This window comes from Streptopelia decaocto (assembly GCF_964273445.1).
Source record: "Streptopelia decaocto genome assembly, chromosome: 27".
NCBI classification, from domain to species: domain Eukaryota; kingdom Metazoa; phylum Chordata; class Aves; order Columbiformes; family Columbidae; genus Streptopelia; species Streptopelia decaocto.
The window spans coordinates 1,804,154-1,825,866 of record NC_138682.1 but is presented as its reverse complement, the minus strand read 5'-3'; the positions used below and the strand labels follow the sequence as shown (position 1 = coordinate 1,825,866).

The following is a 21,713-nucleotide window of genomic DNA, read 5'->3' as shown; positions in this document are numbered from 1 at the left end:
CTTGCACCCAGGACAATGGAGAATCAGCCCCTTCAACCTCACACCAGCAACACAGGGCAAGTAGGAACGCGGGTGGTTTGATTGGGTTGTGAGTTTTTTGGTGTGTTTTTTTTTTTTTTTCCTTTTAAATCAGCTTTATTTTTCTAACTGTTATTTCAATTTCCCATAGCACCTTGGCAATGTCAAAAACAAATACAAATACATGTATTATCATTTTAACATTTAAAGCATGAACCTACTTTACACAAATTTTTTTTTGTTTTGGACAGTTTGGACAACAGGAAGATACCAGAACAGACAAGTAGAGAAGCCAGAGCGGTTGCTGTTTTCTCCATGTTGAAGAGAGATCGAAAATGCCAAGGGGAAGCTGGATTCATCCGGGAGGAACAAGGTGAGCTCAATATATTATCTGAATATTTTGTATTCTATAAAAATTAGAACAAAACCCATTTATGCACAGTCTGTTTACATCTGAAGTTGCATTTTTTGGAAACTGTATCCATAACTGAAGCTCCATAAAAATAAACCTCTGGTTCTTAAATATAAAATTTTAAAGTTGTTACAGGTTAGGTCGCAGATGGATTTTTTTTCAGAAATAAGTTGCTTTAACTCCATTTCAAGTCCTCCCAACTGTACATTAAAAACAGACTCAATGAACCTCTTGAAGTGCCCCTGCTAAAGGCACTTAAGAGAAGAGCCAACTAAAATACTACAACAAACCAAAATTATGTACCATCCTAAAGGAAGCTCAGACTATATGTAATATATACACACAAAGAGCATGATAAATCATTCAGATTAATGGCAACAATCTTATGGTTCAGAAGGAAATATCAAAATTAGAAACAAAAACTCTATTGCATATCTGTAGTAATCAAGGATTTACAAAAGAACTTATCAGAAGCAATTTCCCCCCGAAGTGCATTTCTGTTGCATCGTCTGTAATACAATGGCGCATTTTACAAATTTAAAATATCATCTGTACATACCAGATATTTTACCCCAGGTGAACACTCACTTGGGAGACAGTAAAAAGAGCGGACATTTCAAGACAATTAAGCTGATATCGACAAAGTAGTAAGGCCATAGCTATTTAACTACAGTAAAGCATCAGTTAAGTCACTTATTTGCTACTGATCTGCCACAGTATCATCTTTCTCTTCTGGTTAATAGAGTTATTTTTTTGTCTTTTTTAATTTTATTTTCTTTTATTTAAACCTACTGCTAAAACTGCACCATCATACTGTGCCAGGCTAACTCGAACAAAACCCAAAGATAGCAGGAATGTAAGATACTAGAAAACTAACTTAAATCTTAGAAATCAAAAGAAACTTTTTGCATTTTCATTTTACTATCACATGCAAATAATTACTCCTCCTTTCACCCCCCAGCACAAGCGTGTGGCCCAATCTTTTCCATGCACACTAACTTGGAAAAGAACTTAACTGGGGGCGTCTACTTTTGCAGCTACCAAAAGTCAACCATTCCCAAACCAAGTCACAGCTCATAAAACTCAAAGTGACATGTGTTTTGCACCTTCTGGTATTTAATATCAGCAGAGTAGGAAAGTTTGTCTTTACATCACGTGTAAGCGAGCGAGAAGGAACGCGAACTGCTGCGTGTTGCTCCGAGCGGACAAGGACAGCGTCACTGGGGCTTTCACAGCCTTTAGATGGACTTGGTTATTCCCCTGCCCTTCCCCAGAAAGAATAAGAGGAATAAAACCAAACCCCACGTTATAAATGGCAGTGGGGAGGGGGAAGAGGGAAATGCTAACGTTAAATCCTTGCACGCAGGTACTAAATTAATAATTGCGAGCGCCCTAATCTGAGAAAGGTTTGGATATGCTGGAAAAAGCCGACGGGTTTACAGACTTATGAGCATCCGCTCAAGAGGCAGAAGCTGCCGTTGGAAACGCACACAGCGCGTGTCCTCGCCGCGGCCGAGCTTTTCCAACCCCCGAACACAAAATGACGGAACTGTGGGTCATTTCTTTTTTTTCTACATCTAAGAAATGAAGTTACATTTCGCAATTGTTAAAAATTGACACTCTGAGCTCTGCTTTACCACGGAGGCCAGCGATGAACATCTGCACCCACCTCTGCACAAAGAGCCCGCGCTCGGGACAGCAAACGCAGCTCTTGGCGTCCCAACGACAGCGCCAATCTATCCTCAAGATCTCCGACTATCGCACAGGTTTGGTTTTTTCCAGTTCGCAGTCATTGTTTAGAGCCTTTAAAATGACTTAAAATTAACTTGGAATTAATCGCATTCAGAACTTTAACACTTTAAAAATATTTCAATTTCTATCATTCCAACAAATGTAGCGTTATCAAAATAAATGGAGAAGGGGTCTGTAAGCATCCCTAAACTGTAAATGTGATCGACAAATTTTTACTAAATTAAAAGAAAAACACCTCCCAAACCCAGTACAGGTAGTTTAAAAGTGAATAATGATTTTGGTTCTCTTTATATATATATGTGTATATATATAACATGCGTAGAAATGAACAGTTAACTGCATAAATACATTATATCGTGTTATGAATCAAATCAAAGCAATTGCCAAGCTGAATAATAAGTTAGAGAAATGACAACTCTGGCTTTATATATATTTATAAAAATAGATATGAGTGTTCTCAAAGCAGTTGATAGCGAATGCCTACTGAGGAAGAAGCCGCCAAGGGTTATCTGGCTAAGAAATCAGAAGATGAAAATGTTCACAGTTCTTTTAACTGCCACTTACATTCATTCTAATGGCAACACTAGCATATATTACTAAGGTGTGCATGGTATATATCACAATTGAGTTTTCCAGTGTTCACAACTTACAACTTGAAATTTGTACACTTGTTATTCACTAAAAAAAGAAGAAGGAAAAAAAAAAAGGTGTTATTCTTACTGCTGGAAGCTACTTTTCCCTAACGCTTTATACAGAACTTTGAACCCTGGCATGCTGATTTTGGCAGATTAATGCACTGAATTCTCCTACTTGTGTCGTTATGGTAATCACCTTTAAACTCGAACACGAACTACAGAATAGTGTTGCAATTCAGTCAGCATACAGCTAGGCAAGACGCTACCTTTCAAGTAGCTCCTCTGAACACGAGGGGTTCGTTTAACTCTTTACCTTCAGTTCCACTTTAAACAGTTCAAAAAAGTCAGTTGCTACTACATCAGCTGCAAACAGCGAGTTCCCAGTGGATACAACGCCCGATTTCTAGTATACAGCATCAGCACCCTGCTCCAGAACACACCGCTCCGTCAGTATACACAAAATCCAGCCACAGCTCTGATTCGCCAGCGTTTGGTTTATATATTAGATGTATAGAAACAGTGGCCCTGGGGGACTCGCGGAACAACCTGCCCAGGGTTCCACCTGCGATTCCAGGCTAACGTCACATACTGCGATCCATCAGCGCTACGCTGGGCCCGCCTCTGGAAAACACACCGAGATAAACGCACTAAAGTCTGTAATAAAGAGATTAGAGAAAGCAACAAGCAAGGAAAACAAAACACCAAAAAAAACCCCACCAAAGCTAAGAAGTTGCCCTCAAAAGGAGGGGAGGAAAAAGGGCAAATGAAAAATTCTGACTTGCTCCCTTCCGCCTCCTTCCAATTGCATCTAGAAGACAGTTGTTCCTGTCCATGTGCTCTGACCTACAGTCCAGTATCCTGTAAAAATTAGAGTTTAAAAACCTTGCTGAATTAATTATTAGGAAGGTCAAGAGACGATACTTCAAGCTGGAAACACAAAGTTTACTACAGTAGTACATTCAGTTTTCATCATCGGTGACTAAGTCACGACAACAGTATCTGGCTGCACTCACTCCACTCACACGCTGCCGATGTGCTCTGCAGTGCAAGGCCATCGATGGCAGACACATCACCCGACAAGCCAAAGGTTAAATAGCTTAAAAAAAGTTCTAATTTTACAGAAATGCTCATTTTTCAAAAATAATATTCTCTTAGCCTTTTCCTCCTACACCGAGGGACAGGTTAATTTGTCAACTCATATTCTTTCACTTTGTCAAAATGCTAGTTCACAACCCCAAAACTGATTTCAAGCAGGAAACCCTCTGCAAATTAAAAACAAAAATACAAAAATTATAATCTCTATATTTATATTGATTGGAATCCTCCAGCATTTGTGAAATCACTTTTAGAGATGAATTTTGGGACCCTCCACAACTTCTCCACACAAGCCACGCTCCAGTTCAGTATTCCCCTTCACGAATACTTCTTTCTCAGTCTCCTTTGCTGCTTATTAGTCCACAGCTCCAATTAAATAGAGAATAATTGGCTGGCCAAGCGTTACTTTGGTGACCGGGGTGGCACGTACTGCTCCTTGCCGACACGCCGCGGCGCTCCCTGAGGCGATGATCTGCGTCCAAACTGGCGCCTCTGTTCCCTGATTTTCCCAGCAGCTCCCCTGGGCGGCCCGTTGCCTCGGAACCCAGAATAATCCTTCATTCGACCTTCAACCTTGTCGTGCGCCTTCTCCGGAGCCTTCTCGGCTGTGCCGTTCTCTTCAGTTTTGGCAGGGGGAACTATGTTGGTGCGATGCTCCCTAAGAGGCTGAACAGGAACTGGAGGCGGCTCCTTCGGGGGCTTCTGGCAAACTTCGGCGTAACTGAGCTTGCGCGGCTCCTTTGGGACCAAGGGAGAAGAGCAAGGTTTACAGACCAGAATAACCAGACCACCCCAGTACGACTGCGAACGTCCAGTGAGCGACAGCACCACAGCTGTGGCAACAGCATTTCACGCAGAAAAAGCTGCCCCGCTCCCCAGGCTCTCCCTGCGCTCGGCCTCACCTGCAGCGACAGCGCGGGAGCTGCGCCTGCGCTGGAAGGTGACGTGGTGTTTGTCCTTGGCGGCTTCGCGGCGCTGACAGGAGATGCGCACTGCGGCGGGGAAGCGTGGCTGGCGACCTCTTTCTGAGCAGTCGCTTCTTCTGGTTTGCTGTCTGGCTGAACTGTGCTGTTAAATCAAGAACAATTTAACAGTAAGGCCTACTCCCACAAAAATCAACGTCTGACAAGGTCTGACAAGGTATTTTCTTTCTTTGATGGCACCAAGTTGAAGTCGTTCCATCAGTTTCCCAGGGATGCTGACCGGTCTGGAGTTCCCCGGGTCCTCCTTCTTGCCCTTTTTGAAGACTGGAGTGACATTTGCTTTCCTCCAGTCCTCAGGCACCTCTCCTGTTTCCCAAGACTTGGCAAAGATGATGGAGAGCGGTCCAGCAACGACCTCAGCCAGCTCCCTCAGCACCCGCGGGTGCATCCCATCCAGACCCATGGATTTATGGGTGTCCAGGTTGCCTGACTGCTCCCTAACCCAGTCCTCACCAACCCAGGCAAACTCCTCATTGTCCTGCCTTCCCCTGGGGCCTCAGCGGTGCGGGATCCTCAGGACAGCCCCCGGCAGAGCAGACACAGACAAAGAAGGCGTTCAGTAACTCTGCCTTCTCTGTGTCTTCTGTCACCAGGGCACCCACCTCATTCATCAGTGGGCCTGCATTGTCTCTGCTGTTAGTTTTATCTGCCACGTATTGGAAAAAGCTCTTTCTGTTGTCCTTGACCCCTCTTCGCCAGGTTTAATTCTAAGGAGGCCTTAGCTTTCCTAGTTGCCTCCCTACACCCTCTGACAACAGCCTGATATTCTCCACACACCACATACCTTAACACCACAGCTTCAGTCTGGTTTGGTGAGCTCGCGCTTGTCACGGGCTGCTGAACAGTGCTGTGCGTCTGTTCTTCCTGAGCAGGAGCTGGACTGCTGGGCAGCAAATCTTTGCTTTCCTGTACAGAAAACATAAGTTGCAAAACGTGGCAAGATCGCAGATGTGCTGAAATAGCTCCTCAATATGCCACTTCAAGACATCTGAGAAGTGGAATATTTGCAAAGGCTGCTCAAGTCCTGATTATAGGAAATCTACTTATTTTGGAGCATCTCCTCTAAAGCAATCACTCTTTACATGGGCAAAACAAATAGAGGATAAAACAAGAAGCAAAGTTGTATCACCCGAATGATCAACGCCCAGTCCCACCAGTGCAAATAACAGACTCGTTTGGAAAAAGCTCTTGGCCACACTAACACAAACTCCTCCTGCTTCACCAGCCACCACTCCTCACTGGCTGCTTTATTCCAAAACAGCACCGAGCTTACAGCTGCGTAATTACAGGACCGTCAGCTAAATACCCACAGAAAGCCAAGGAAATCCAAGAACAGAAAGACAGAAGATGCACTATTATCAAACGTAGTAGGACGTTTAGGCTTAAAGCATTCGAATGTGTAGCTCTAAGAGAAACTGGTCTTTCGACACACAGCACACGTGTATCCCTGTGCGCGCCAGAGCCAAGAGCGGGTACCTTTTCTTTGCAGACTCCTTTAACCACATCGGACATCCTGCTCTCCAGCACGGGCTCTCCCGGGATTTTTGCTGTGCTGCCAGGCAAAGGTGGGAAATTCGATGCTAGCAAGTCAAACTTTGGTGTCTGAGTCTTTGTTTCTGTTGAAAGCTGAGGTCTCTGGAGGAGGAAAATACTCATTAATAGAGTATTAACACCCAGTATTAAAGCACTGAGCAAGGAATTACCTAGAAACACTGACTACCCACAATATGAGCTGAGAATGGAAGGACTACGCTATTCGTTTGCTCAACACAAAGCCAACGCACTGCGCTTTGCGCAGCTCCTCGCAAGAAGGGAAGTGGAACTTACTGAAACCCGCTCATCTTCTCGTCTCCTCCGCCCTCTGAAAACGTTCCTCCTGTAAAGGCAAAAAACCACCCCAAAACAAGTCAGTAAGCGCATTGACATCACCGAAGTGCACGCTCGTCCGCACAAAGGGAACCTGGGGCAGGGGGTCCCAGCAGCCTCCCGGTGCTTCTCCAGATACAGCTCGGGGACGTTCCCATCTCCAGGAGGGGTCAAAGCTCTTACACCCCGGAACGGGGCAAATATGGGCAACAAGTTCTTTTCTCTACCCGTAGAGGAGGAACCCTAGAGCATTGTATTTGAACAAGCACAGACTACAATTTATAGAATAGCATCCTGTATTTTTATAGTAATAAGCTTATTCATCTGATTTCTCATATGGTCACTTATTTTTAAGTGTCTAAACACTGAGTCAACAGGCAAATGATAAACAGTTGATCTTATAACATTTAGGAGCATCAAATTCCCCAACTGAGGATTTGTTTATTATTTACAGCAATACAAATACCCACTTTACTTCGGCGACTGTTTTAATTCTGGACACAAACCAGGCAGTTCTTTTGAAATACGGACACCTCACTATCTCACTGCAAGGTACCTGTCAGAACAACGACCAGCTGGGCAGCTGAGCAGGAAACATGCTCCCAGTTAAGTATTTATCACACCTGGTTTATTTGAATGATAGTTTTCCACTGGTCAGTCTCTACGGAAATACGTATTGTGCCAGCGGTTGATGAACTTTGGCTCATACAAGTCATTTGAGCCTCCAACACCACAACTCAACTACACTGTTGCGTTGGAGCACAAAGCAGCGCACGCGGTTCTTTACCTGCCCCTGCCAATGCCGTAATCTCCGTTCTGCTCCATCTGTGCGGTAGGAGAATCCTTCTGGGAATAACCTTGGTCTTGGGGCGCAGTTAACGCGCTGTTATGTCGCTCCATAACAAAATTCCTCGCGCTGGTTCTGCTCAGCGGTCCGTCCCCCACAGACATGGTGCCGACAGCAGCTGGACCCTCCGCAGCGTGTTCTGAGCTGTTGGATGATCGGAAATGAGGCTTCACGCTGCAGGACACAGAGCGGCAGTGGTGTGAGCCGGAGTTTAACCAACAGGACACAAAACCGCTACCAGCTGCAGTTCATTTGCAGCTGACAGGAAAGGAGCAGGTCAGCGAGTACTGGAGCTGCACTAGAGAAGTTGTTCCCTACACACATTTGTCAAGAATGGATTGTTCTTCCTCACCTCCATCTACCCATTTTGTTAACCTCTGCTCCTGTCAAGCGCTGCTGTTTGAAGAAAACATTGAGATCACTGCTCAACAGATACCAAAACACCAAAACTAACCACCCCAAAAAACCCCAAAGCTAAGGTTGTAGGAGAGCCAGAAGAAAAGGATTCCTCACACGGTATTGGAAAGTGACCTGGAGAACTTAAGCCAAGCCTGAGGAACAAATTGATCTGGCCACAAGCAAAAAAAACCTGAATTGAAACAAGGAGCCAGTGACAACTAAATAGGCTGAAGGGAGCAGGGGAGAGACACAGGGACAGCTGAGATCCCACTGCCCCACACGCCTGACGTGGGGCTCACTGTTCTGATCCAACACCGACTCTGCAGTTACAGCACCCCGGCCATTGCACCCAGCAACTGATTATTCAGCATTAAAGCCGTTATTGCCTTTGGACGCAGCTGCAGCCGGGCACGCTCAGTGTGTCTGCAAGACTTAAACGCACAGCTACCCAGAAAAACTCTGACCTACCGTAACGTGGAACAGTTTTCTGGAGCAGCATTCAGGTACCTTAGAGGTATTTTCCACCTCTGCACCTCGCTGTCTCATCCACGCTGTCCCAACCAGTTTCAGCAAGCAAGGCAAGGACCTTAAACTATACATATCTATGTATATATCTCATAATTTAGGGACAGGAGGAGGATTTTGCACACTGTGGATGCCACAGACCCCAGACTGCCTAACAAAGGGGTCGTTTCCTTCCAGCTTCCACCAACAAACTTGTTCCCTTCCAGTTGGCCAGAGAATTTAAGTCGGGAGGAAAAGTAAGGAAAAGGAAGAGAATTCAACGAATGACAAGTTCTCATTTGCCAGCACTACATCAGAAGAGCGGTACGAGACGCGGCCGGAGCGGCAGCAGATTCCTCCCTTTGTTCAGCCATCGTCCTCTGGTCTTTTAAATACCAGCCCCACTATCTGATGGGCTTCTCCAGAGCCTTGCGACTGAAGCTGAAAGTTTTGCAGCATTTCACGTGTCACCAGAAAGTAGAACAAAATTCAGCTTTTAATAAGCCGGTTTTCAGTGGTCAAATTCATCTGGTTTACCAAAGGCATTTTAAGTTACCTTTTAGATAGCTGGATAGAAAAATATCAATTTAACCAATACCAGCACTGAGGATTCTCTGTTACAAAGACTTAATTTTCCTTTCCCACAAGGATGTTGCAACAAAATAAATATGACAGGCTTAAACAAATGTTTAGCTACAGAGAAAGATCCAGCCCTTAACTGTTAACTGCCTGTATGACAAAACACATCAAGTCACACAAACTAAGTTCTTCTGGTTTGTTCCATTTGTTCTTCACAATGGAGATTCTCAGGTCATTATTCAGCCCTCAGATCTCATAATCTTACCCGTCATTGAGAAGGCCACAATCTTGTCTGGGCAGAAGAGCAAAGCAGAAAAGACAAGGAAAAAGAAGGAAGGAAAAACAAGCAGAGAGAAGGAGAGATGGAGTGAGAGAGCAAAGAGAAGGAAAAGCGTGGAGCGCAGGCTGCCCGACAACCGACTGCTGGACCTGTTCTCTCTTAGCGCGATACTTGATCATCACTGGGCCGAACAACGAGGCTCTGCCTCCCGAACCCTGCGGAATCTGCTTCCCCGATAGGAAGGTTTATTTCCACAAAAGCAGAGCACTGCAAGACTGGCAGGAAAGATCAACCAACCAAGACAGAGCAGCAGAATCTGCACACACTCAGCCCTCAAGCTGTAACCTCACAAAGACTCAAGTTTTACAAATGGAAGTCTACATGTAACCAGAAGAGTTTCGAAAGCTTAAGGATTATACAGTGAACATGTGGGCATTTCAAAATGTTAGTGTTTGGGTACAAACAACTCTTGCACAGTTTCAGCATCCACACTTCTGGGAGGATTCATATACAGGAGAGTTTTACAGGCTTTAAGTTGGTGCACAGTTTAAGAACCAGCCGGGAGCTGGGCAGCTCTCGGTGTAGTCACCACCAGCTCCACAGCCTGAGCTGCGACTCCGCTCAGTCACCGCAGACCAAGTTCTCCAGTTCACCCTCTGCCAGCAGCCGCGAACCTGAACCGCATCACAACCCACCCATGGCCCCGGCAGCCGACTTTTCAAACGGTATAAAAAGCAGCTCCCGTGCTCCCAGCCCGCGTGCTGAACACAGTAAAAGAGCTTGCGAATAAACCAATTTCCACCCCCACAAACACATTACTACTCCATTGTATTTACAGAGTACTGTTCCAGCAAATACAAAGCTGTTTCCTCCTCCCCGGTGTTTGTATCGGAGTCCTTACAGTTATCAGGAAAGACGTGGATAAAGCAAATAAATTCCAGTAACAGCCTCAGCATCAAGCAGCTGAGCATCCAGCAGCCAGGGCACGCGGCGCCGAGCTGCGTGAACGGCTCTGCCAGACTAATCGCACAGCAGGAAAAGCTTACGCCGGTGCTGCGGGAGTTTATAATCCACGTATAACAAACATCATTAGAAGTATTACCTTAAGAGGAAGTTATTTATTTGTCTGCAGAAATTCCTCTGAGGCTTTTAAAGGAGTTACCTTTGCTCTCTCCACCACATATGTCTGTTATTTTAGGATCTTAAGCTGCCAGCTTGATTTGAATTTTAGAAATCAAGTTGAAAAATGTCACACATATTTGATACAGAAAATAAGTAACTTAGTCCCGTCGGAAGGCACCGCATTTCCCAAGAACACTTCAGGATCTCCACACTGTAAGATCTGAGAGCAAACAATGCACAGAGCTATCTTACCGATTTCTATGGAATGGGCGACCTATACTCAAAGAAGCAGCATTTGTTTTATATGATCCTGGTGTATTAAAGCCATTCACAAATCCACCGTTAGGAAAGGGGGCCTGCAACAGACAGAACAGTCTCAATGGCTGAACTACAAAGAAAAACGTTTGCAGTTTTATGAGATCAGCTTCAGCGGTAATTGTTTGTACTTCAACGCTCAGTTACCAGATCTAGCGTGTTGTAAACTTACTACTAAAGAGAAAACCGCACCAGGTTTACAGTCTGCACATCTACTCCAGCATCAGCGTCCTGCTTCTCGCAAGAGCTCCAAGTCTCTTCCAGTAACACAAGCTACCGCATAATGGAATTTCACCCCAAAATTGCTTTAGAGAAACGGCAGCCAACGGTGAGACAAGCGGCCCCTCTGGCAGCCTCGCTGAATCAGGTCCACGACATAACACCACGTATCCTAAACCACCGGGCTCTGACTAGAAAACCTGCAGCTGAAAAGCCCACTGCCCCTATTCCTGATTTTTGGGCCGGCTCTCACTCACCAGTGGTGTTTCAAAGTAAGGTGCGGGATTTGGAGACCACGTCTGAGGCACGATGCTGTAAATCGAGTACTGCTGAGGACTATATACAGGCTGCATGAACAGCGGGGAGGCAAACTGTGCTTGTGTTTGAACCGGCTGCGTGTACACACTGGAATCCACCACCCGGTAACCATTCTTAGCAAAAAACGTGTTGATGGCTTTTATCCTTGCCTGAAAAATAGTAAATCACATTGGGGGAAAAGGAGAAGCAGAACATGGAATCTTTCTTGCCTACCAAGAAGGGACGTGAAGAGGAAGCAGGTTGATGGCTGCGTTCAAATAAAGACTCTGATAAAAATCAACAGGGATGACGTTCTCACAGCGTGTAAAGGGAAGGTACAAGCTGCTTTAGCTGGAGAATCCAGCACGTTTTGGATAAACGCTGCTCTCTATAGCAGGAACTGCCCAGATGCCCATTTTGACAGTTCCTCGCGCGGTACAGAGTGTGATTCAGCCTGATTTGTAGATCAAGGGAGAGATTCCCGAGGACAAGAGTCCCTCCTGTCTGAGATCTGCACAGCACACCCTGGGGAGGGTGAACAGGAATGGATCCCACCCCGCCAACAACCAGCACCCGCTCAACTGTCACGTTTCAAAGCGCGACCTCATTCAAGCTCCCAACCTTCCTCTGCTTCCCCCCATTACCACTGCAACAGAAACAACAAACAACTCAAACAGAAACCACGGCTAAAGCAGCTTACCATAACTGGCTTGCCCTGAAAGGTTTTCACTTCTTCCCTTAAGTATTTAAACGCCTGCGGATATGAAAAAGATCGACATTAGAATATCTTGATAAAACTGTGCTTCTCAAAGGAAGGGACGTGATTTAACATGAACAGCAACGTGCTTCCCCATTAGCCCGGCTAAATTAATTAACACTTCTAATGCCAGTCACGGCCACAGTACTGAGGCAAGAGACAGACAAGTGAATCACATAAAACTCTCAACTTCTTTCTCTGTTAACTCAAATTTGCCAGTAACGTCTTCAAACACCACAAGGGAGCTGAGCAAACAGACATTTCTTTTAGCAGGAAGCAGGCAGGCGCTTCTTTTGAGGAGAAGCGTGAAAAACAAAACTGGTGGAGAGCAGCCTTACCTGTTGTGCATCTGTGTCTGACTGGAATGTAACGTACCAGTTGTTGTTGTGAGCAAACTCACAGCTTATCACTTTGGGGCAGTTTTCATTTTTAAACAGAGCCTTCACCTCCTAAGGGAGAGGAAAAGCCAGGTGAGGGGACACTAAACCAACATGGGTTTACGTTTTAGGTCGGGAGAGTCACTAGATAAGAACAATCTAAGAAATATGTCTAAATCAAGGCAACCGCACAGCTTTGCAATAATAGAGGGCAAAGCAGGTGTTGAGTGTTTGCATTAAAAGGACTCATTAAAATGCTGGGAGACAAACACCCTGTGGTACAACTTGAAAAAACAAAGAACTAAATCATTCCGGGAGCCAAATATCAGGAGGAATTTTATTATCCGCCCTTCTCTGAGCATAATGAGCTCAGCTCACACCGGTCCCAATGAATGTAAATGTTTAGTGACGTTTCTTGCTGCCAAACCCACTGTCTGACTCTAAGGAAAGTCACCACTGACAGAAATCCAGCCTGAACTCCAAGCTGTGCCCTGCACTGATTTTACTTTTGGATCAGAAAGAGAGACTAGTTCAAACTTCAAAAAGAACCCAGCCAGCTCAATTTTGGGTGGGAAAAAGCTTAATCAGAGCAATCTTAATACATTAGTAAATAATTGGAAGGGACAATAGTTTTTGCTTTGGCTTTTTTGACTATACAGCCAGGCAGAAAAAAATTACTTGCATGTTTTACAATAAAAATACCTGTGTTTCATCAAATTCAATAACAGCTGACTTTCTAAGCAACACGTCCAACAGGCTCTTCTTTCTTTCTTTTCTGCGTACTTACCTCTATAGGTGTTGTTTCGGGGATCTCGCGGAGGATGATAATACATCGTTTGTGGTTTGGTCTGACTTTCTCCCCTCTCTCATCCACTTGTACCATAGGAGAAGCTAAAATTCAAACCCAAAAGCTGGATTAATACCGGACACTGTGCGCTGCAAAACATCTCAGCAGGATTAGACTCCATTACCCAACCCCTGCAGAACGAGGCTCCTTCACCATTTAACAGGCAAGAACCAGCAAGGAGACCAACGTGTTTCTCTAGAGCAAGGAAGGACTCTTTGTTCTGTTAGAGCAGCCGCCAAACGCCCCGACTTACATCGCAAAACTTCCAGAATAAGGTCCATATCGGTTGTCAGCTTCTTAATACCTTCCATGTTGGCAATTGTCCAGATGGGAACAAACTGATCACTGTCCATTTGAGACATCAAGTAGAGATCCTTGGAAAGATTCTCACTACAAAGACACAAGTTCGCTACTTTATAAAAATCCTGAACTCAAAGCAACAGGATAAGTGCAGACTTCAATATTCACCCATACCGTTCACAACTAACTCAAGCTAAAACGTTCCTGCCCAGATTCAAAACTCTACACTTGCCCTTGTTATGTTTAATTAAAATTTTCCCCGCCCAACTCTCCAGCCTATCCTGGTCTCGCTGGATCTTGTTTCATTTCGCAACCAACTCACTCACAGTTAATGTTTTTATGAAGACAAAAGCAAAAAGAGGAGAAAAATTTGTCAACACTTTCAATACAGCATTTATGCAAAGCTGAATTAACTGTACTGTACCGTGAGAAGCAGAATTCAAGTTGTTTTTTCAAACATTCTCTAATGTCTTCTGTGGACACAGCAGAGTTGCCGTCACCTGAAAGTTACCACAGGTACCATCAGATCTCAGTTTCACAGTTGGAATACAGCACAAGAACACGTTTTATTGTACAATAAAAGATGGAATCCTTCTGGGTAAGACCAAGAGGAGACATTCTCATCCCGCGCCCTCTCCAAGTGACTTGGATCCCACAGATTCCACCTCCTTGGCCACGTGCTCTGGGTGGGTTGGACCTTCTCGAAAACGCACCGAACGGAACATCTCAAAGTTCCTGATCAGGCTTTACAAGCCCCATAGGAACTGCAGCAGACTCGAGACTGCAGATCCCGCCGGTGCTGTTCCAACGCGGACACTCACCAGACACTTCGTAGATTTGGTATCCAAGATCTTCGGTCGCCAGGACAATTCCATTTGCAGATGCTTCGTCAACTCCTGTGCCATTTCTTGTGGCTTCGCAAGACGGGGAGTACATCACTTCATACTGCTTGCAGCCGTCCTCTGAAATCTCGATGTTACCTGGCAGAGGAAAACCTACTGTAAGCTTCAGAATATCTTCTATTTGAAATATTTTGGCTACCAACATTAAAACAAATACTCGAGAATGCTCTAAACTCCAAGTCCTCAGACTTAGTCGACGTTTCTCGGACTTTCAGCGCCCACTGTGTCCTGGGCAGCACCTCCTGCCTCTCCAGCTTCAGATCTCTGGTTGGCACTAGAGTCTCAGAGATAAGTAAATAAGGGATTGTGAAACTGTAAGATCCTCCGAAGTGGCAGAGGATGGAAAAGCAGGCTTGCCATCTGAAATGTGAAATATTTAAACGAGGTCCCTAAAAACAAAGCACTAGCTTATATCACTTCAACACATTACACGGTTCTTATGTACAGAAAGGACTCGGGAGCATCTAGTGGGTGCTATAAACCACAGTGGAAGGCCATTGGAACTGCTCAGCTCCTGTGCAGGACACCTCATCTCAGTCTTCACAACAGCTGCTTGAGATCGAAACAAGCGCAATTTTAGTTTAATCAGTCAGGCAAAGGAGATTGTTCAAAAAAAAAAGAACCCAGCTGTTCTGCCAGATCTCCTCCCTAACGATGAATCCACTAAAATATACCTTGAGAAGAGCTACGATTCATCTATCTACATCGGAAACTGCTTAAAAGCAAGAACAACGTACATGGAAAAACTGCCTTGGATTTTCCAGCAGCTGACACTGCCATGATCGCTTCATATTGTTACGAGGAGACAAAGGAGTTTCTCTCAGCCAGTGCACAAACTCAGTGCTCTCTCTCCACTTCTGCTGACTTACCACAAACTTTCGGCAGGGCCACACAAACTGAACCCTCCCTTCTTTATCCCCCAGCTTTTCCTAAACCTTTTTCCAGGGAATCTCCTTCCTAACAGGCCTCTGTTGTATTTTGAGTAACCTCAGCTATACAGTTGGCTTCATATCAACTCTTAAGCCAAATCAGAAGAGTGAAACCATTTCTGGTGACAGGACTGACCGTGTGGCAAGGATGGAAAACAGGGATGGAAATGGAATACGGAGCAAAGGGACAGGAGCTGATCAGACACCTGCAGCTCCTACTCCAGTGCAAACACTTCTAACAGTTCTCCAGCACCTCGGCGATCTCCCAGGACATGGGGGCCCTCAGATCGTATCTTCCTGTTCACGGGGTCAAGCGGATACTAAAGTGCAGCGATGGTAAACGAGACAAGTCGTGAATCCATTTCTACACATTTAGCACCTTGTTTCCCTCTTAGCGCGTTACTCGGTCATCACCGGGCCCCTCGGGTCCTGTCACCCGCGCGGGTGTCCTGTCCAAGTCCCTCACGGTCAGACCTATCATCTCTACAAACCATTCATTTCGTATTTGTTGCTACCTCAGCACTAACAACCTCGAGGACAAGAGCAGGACGTTCCTTCTCGGCGCTGAACGCTCAGCGCCGCCCAGCAAGGCCCGTGTCCCGCTGGCTTTGATCGCGACATCTCACCCTCGCCGTGCGTCCCTTGCGCAGCCGCCGGCTCTTGCCACGAGTGCTCTGCGCCATTTGTCGGCGGCACAGCCTCGCCGCTCCCCTGGGGCGCTTCCTGCCACACTTTTGCGTTGGGGTTTAAGCCGGCGCCTTTCGATGTTACCTGCTGGAGAGACCAGAACGCTTTGATTAGGCAAAACAACCCAAAGACGCTTTACAAGTCAAGCCAGACAATCTAGGTGAATTTAGTGATTTTTCTACAGAGTTCCACATCTCAAGTGTCTAACCGGCTATTAAACACCTAAGTGATTTTGCATTAATCAAAACAGGAAAACCCACGGTATTTTCTGAGTATTTCAGTTCTACCTCCATGAGAAGTGTTGCCTCCAACCCCTCTTTATTGACATCCACAGCACCAGCAGAGGACGCGCCTGGCCGTCAGGGGAACTCACGAGCTTTTAAAGCCTCGACTGTCATAATGCTCCAGTCCCCTGTCACCACAAAGGGACCTTTTCCCTCCTCCAGACCCCTTCCTAGAAAGGAAGGTAAAAGAAAAAATATTTCAAGGAGAAGAAACTAATGATTTACTGAATTAGTGACATCTATGCTAACCAAGCATCACCTACGCTATGCCAGGGACTTACCTGAGCACCGCCCCGTTTCCCCAGACTTCACCTACATCTTATACGCATCAGGGTGCGCTAATAATCGACTTAAACTTGTAACCGAGGAGATTAAAGTTTTCAAAGCGCCAAGACAAACACACGCGCCATCCCAGCCCGCTGGGAGCGGGGAACAGCATCGTCTCACTTGGAGACGGTGCAACGAGGACCGTAATTAGAGTAAGAGGGCAAACAATGCGCCAGATGAGCGAAAGTGTTGGATCCAACCTTTCTACAGCAAAAGACGGTGCCCTCCGAAGTCCCTTCTGAGAGCTGCTCAGATTAAGGAGCCCAGTAATCCAGCAAGAGCAGAGAGAAATGTCATAACGGCTTTTGCTCTAAAACTCAAGCAAGAAAACCCGTCTTTTGCAAAAATTCTCCTCCCAAGATTTTCCAACACCCTCCAAGCAACTAATACAGTTCCCCCCAAACAGGTTCCTTCAGACACTGAACAGCCCACCTCGCTCGCGCCATTTGTGTGAGTGTAAAAGGTGAAAGTCATTAATCACAGCTCCCGTCTCACAAAGAGGGGAGTCTGGTGTTTCGGAGACCGGCCCCTGTGTTCTGAAATGCAGGAGCGGTTTGTGCTCCCAGGCCTCAAACGTAAAGCAAAAGGATAAGGAAGTGGTTGCAACAGCTTTAGAGATAATTCCTCTGCCAAGGTCACACCTTGTTCCAAAGCTATTTGCTGCGAGGAGAAGCCCAAACTCCCTAACAAAAAGCCTCCAGACACTGGAGAGGTTCGAGACCACCAGGAGAGAAGAAAAGACAAAGCAGTTTTTGCAAGGCCTTCTTTGCGACTGAACCCACACAGCAACTTAGTTTTCCTCTTGTCAACCTCAGCAGAAGAAACAGAAAAACCCGAAAGAGTTCAGTGTGAAAGGACACACACGCTTCCCTTTAGTTTTCAGAGTAGTTGTTCTCCACCAGAACAACCTCAGAACCTGTTTCACCCCCGTAGTGTCACTGTCAAAGCGGTTCAGCTGCTGGTGACCCGGGACACACAGACCCAGCAGCATGGAAACCTGAATTCACATTTCATCACAGCAAAAAGGCACGTCCAGGAGATGATTCATTATTTTCTAGAAATAAACACTGTCTCACACCTTACGTCTTGAGGTTTAGCTCAAGCTGAAAGTGATTGTAAGGAATAAGAAAGATAAAGCGAAACCGAAAGTCTTCGGGGAGTTCACTGCGCTGCTGAAGGGGATCGGAAGGAAAAAGCAACTCAGAGCATGGCGGATGACGTGACTCACTTCGGCAAACACCAAAAGACACACGTGGTAACACAGAAATCGCGGGTTCAAGTGAAAAGCGCAAAGAAACTAAACAGATTTGGGCTGATAAAGCGATGAACAGATCTATTAATCCCAGGGCTGAACCGCAGACCTGAGGCAGCATGGGCTGCCCATGGATTCTAGAAACACCGCGCGACGTGGAGCGCGGGTTGGCGAGACCCAGCCCTGATGTCGCATCTCAACAGCGAGACTGGACCGGAGAGGAAAAATGTCCCTCCAATCCAGCCCGCTGGGCTCCAGGAGCGGCGCCGCTTCTGAACACAAGGCCAAAATATCAATTCTTGCTTATTTAACTGAAGCTAACGAACCCCGAGCACGTTTGATTGGCTGCGCGACAATCCTCCCAGCTGCTATCGGGAACTTTCATGCCGAGGTTAAAGCTTTACAGAGTGACAAAGGTTGGGAGCACTCGCTGGTGGCCGTGAGCTGACACCAATTTCAGCAAACGCGGAGCAAAGATTCTCTTCAAAATCACCTATGGAAGCATTTCGCTCCTTCTGAAAGGATGGCAAAGAGTATTTTTCTTATTGTAACAGCCTAAATTACATTTAACAAATGCAATTAAGCCAACAAAAAAAGTACTCAGAGTTTCTTTTAACGCATTCTATTTTAATTCAAATTATCCTGCAAACAAAACCTTGTGACCGATTTCCCTCTGAAAGGGAATCTCAGTGAAAAATCTAGAAGAGAATTTAATAAAACTTGTGAGAATCTGATCATTTTCCAGAAGCAGACGGAAAAACCCCGAAGGTCAGCAAACCTACGGGAGGTTGGCAAAGAGCAGCCTGGTGCTGGCCGGGGGACGCGGCGTCTGCGGTGGCCTCGGCCACGCGCCAGCGCCGTTACCCGGCACCTTTGCAGAGCTGAGCCAGGCTGTGAAACAAACCGAGAGAGAGAACGCTGCTGCACCCCCAAAAGGAACAGGTAGAGCTGGGGAACTGCCCGCGGGACAAAGACACAGCGGCTCAGCGCTCCGAACGGCCCAGGGAACGCGCAAAATGCGTTAACGGCGGCACGAGCTCCCCGCGCTGAACACGGCGTGTTTCCTCATCGGATCCCGCTGGGCCGTGGGACGGTGGCGCCACGGCTTCTGTGTGACAATGTGGGGTTTGGCACCTGGGGCTGCAGGAAGCCTCACCTGCTAAAAGGAGGTTTTTCTAGTCCTGCTTTTCCAGCTGGCAACAATTAGGGCAGCGTTTCACCCACCTGAGGTGCACAGATTTCAATCACTAATATATTGAATTGGGAACGTGTATCCAACCAAGCAAAGCACAGAGCAAGACATTAGCAATTACATTCCTCACAATTATCAATTGTCAAACAGCAAGCGAGAAACAAGACCTACCCCAAACATTAACGCATGAACACCAGCCGGAGCGCAACACCGTTCCCTCACTGCAGGAAGGTTTTATTGATACTCAAGGAACACAGAATTCCACCGTGCGCACCGCGAAGGAATCAATTCACAATCACCACGTGCACGCTTCAGTTAAAGCTAAAATATAACGCTGGCAGCTAAAACAAGTCTGTTAATCTGCCCGAAAGCCTCTGCATTTCCAACACAACCTGGTTCTGTGCCTCATTTTTCAGGGAACCCCAAAAGTAAAAAGCCACGGTCTGGTTCTGAACAGCCGACCACTGGGTTTCAGAGCACCTGGTCAAGAGCTCAAGTTCCCTGTCCTGGCAGCGAAAAGGCACCTTCAGAAAGCCTGGACTGTCCTCAGCAACTCAAAATCAAACATTACTGACGCTTCCTGAGCGCAGATCACACAAACCAGCTCGCAACGCTGTCAGCAGAAGGTGGAGATCACACAAAGCCACCAAGGCAGGTTCGTGCCCTAAGAGGCTTCGCTGAGCACCAGCCACGCTGCCCCGCGCCCCTCGAGCGGCTTCCAGAACCTCATCTGCCACCCCCACCAGTTCCCCTCCCAGTTCAACACCATCCAACCCAATTCTTAAGACCCGCCACTCCGTGTTCACAATGTGATTTTTCCCAGCTCAGTACAAATCAAGTGACGTTCAGCTGATAACTGAGGCAATTATTTAAGAAGGAAAAGGTGCTTCCCAAGCTGATTTAATTAGGATTTATTTAAATTACATTCGGCCCTTTGAAGGCAACCGCGAGGCTGGTGCGGCCCCGGTGAAAACGAGTTTGACGCGAGGTTTGTAACTGCGGAATATCCGTTGATGTAACAGATGAGCCCCGCACCTGAGCTGAACGCACCATTTCAATTCCCTCAATTATCGCTTAATTAACCCGCACCTGGCTGCCTCGTGCACTTTTGGGACAAAACTTACTGCGAAGCTTAAAGCAGCAGCAGCGCGGTTACCGGCGTCCGAACGGCAAACGCTGAAACGGCTTCAGCGAATCCCGTGAGTCGCCGTTAACGGGGAAGCACCGGCCGGGGCAACGCGCGCCCCCCCGCCGCGCGGAGCGGGGGACACGGGGACACGAGGTCACCTCCGCGCCCGGGGACTCGCAGCCGCGTCCCGGCCCCCCCGCGCTGCGCTCGGTACCGGCCGCGCCGCTCCGCCGCAGGTGCCTCATTAACGTGTTTCCCGCACCCGCCCGCACGGGCCCATCCGGACGCGCGGCCACGCGGTGCCGAGCGCTCCCCGGTGCCAGCGCCGCTCCGCTCCCCGCCGCCCTCCCCGGGGCGCGGGAGGCCCCGCGGGTCCCGCCCGCCGCCGAGCGGGGCCCCGGGCCCGCGTCACCTTCACCGCAGGCCGCGGCGCGGCGGCTCCCGAAGGTCACCGCGGTGCCTTTCACCGCCCCCGCGCGGAGGCCCCGGCACCGGCGGAACGTTCCAGAGCGCCGAGCCCCCCCCCCCCCGCCCGCCGGGCCCGCGGCCGCCGCCCCCAGATTTGCTGTGTCAGCCCCGTCCCCTCCCCCCGGCGCGGCGTGCTCGGCCTCCCCGCCACATGGCCCGGCCCCGCGCCGCCCCGCCGCACCTCCACGAACAGCAGCATCCTGCCGCCCGCGCCCAGGCCGGCGGGCCCGCGATCCGCGCCGCGCTCCGCGCTGCCCGGCGGCGGCCGCGCCAGCCCAGCGGTCAGGACGGGCCGGCTCCGGCTCCGCCTCCCGCTGCCGCCGCCAGCGCCCGCCCGCCCGCCGCCTCTTCCGCAGCGCACCGAGCGCTTCCGGGGCACGGGCGGGAGCGGGCCGGCCCATTCCCTGCGCGGAGCGGGAGGGGGGGGGGGGAAGGAACCACTCCAGCAGGGGGCGCGCCGCTGCCGCGCTGCGCGGGGGGGAGGGCGCCCCCCGCGGGCCGGATGGGCTGATCCAGGGAGCGGGGGCGGTTCTGGGGGTCCCTGGGGGTTCAGGTTTGCGAATTTAAGAACCCAAAATACTTTTTTCTTCCACAAAAATCACGCGGGTCTCTCTGCTCCCCCCGCGCCTCCCCAGACTGCGCACCCACCGGCCGGCGGCTTTTTTTCCCCCCGATTTTCCCTCTTTCGGGCTCTGCCCGCAGGGGCAGCGCTGAGCCGGTGCCCGCTGTGCGCGGAGCGGGCGGAGCGGAGCGGATCTCAGGGTCACACGGTCATTTTGGGTGGAAAAGCCCCTCAGGATCACGGAGTCCAACCGTTCCCCACCCCCGGCACTGCCCCATGTCCTGAGAACCTCATGTCCGTCTGTCCAACCCTCCAGGGATGGTGACTCCAGCACTGCCCTGGGCAGCCTGTTCAATGCCCCACAGCCCTTTGGGGAA

General features: G+C 48.1%; 1 protein-coding gene across 5 annotated transcripts; it reads right to left on the bottom strand.

The window, feature by feature from the left end:
* Window positions 1-76: 76 nt before the first annotated feature.
* Window positions 77-21,116, bottom strand: LARP4 (La ribonucleoprotein 4). 5 transcript variants are annotated; one of them, XM_082073444.1, is made up of 17 exons: window positions 20,956-21,084; window positions 16,410-16,576; window positions 16,062-16,209; window positions 14,426-14,584; window positions 14,029-14,104; window positions 13,558-13,694; window positions 13,245-13,348; window positions 12,419-12,529; window positions 12,024-12,077; window positions 11,284-11,493; window positions 10,745-10,848; window positions 7,549-7,782; window positions 6,723-6,771; window positions 6,372-6,530; window positions 5,680-5,801; window positions 4,815-4,980; window positions 77-4,650 (listed from the first exon to the last, which is right to left on the bottom strand). In XM_082073444.1, the coding sequence occupies exons 2-17, from the start codon at window positions 16,413-16,415 to the stop codon at window positions 4,315-4,317; spliced, it is 2,175 nt and encodes a 724-aa protein (XP_081929570.1). In that variant the 5' UTR covers window positions 16,416-16,576; window positions 20,956-21,084; the 3' UTR covers window positions 77-4,314. The 5 variants fall into 5 exon arrangements, with proteins under 5 accessions (XP_081929570.1, XP_081929571.1, XP_081929568.1 ...); XM_082073445.1 differs by having other exon boundaries at window positions 16,062-16,206; XM_082073442.1 differs by lacking the exon at window positions 16,410-16,576 and having other exon boundaries at window positions 20,956-21,116.
* Between the last annotated feature and the right edge of the window lie 597 nt (window positions 21,117-21,713).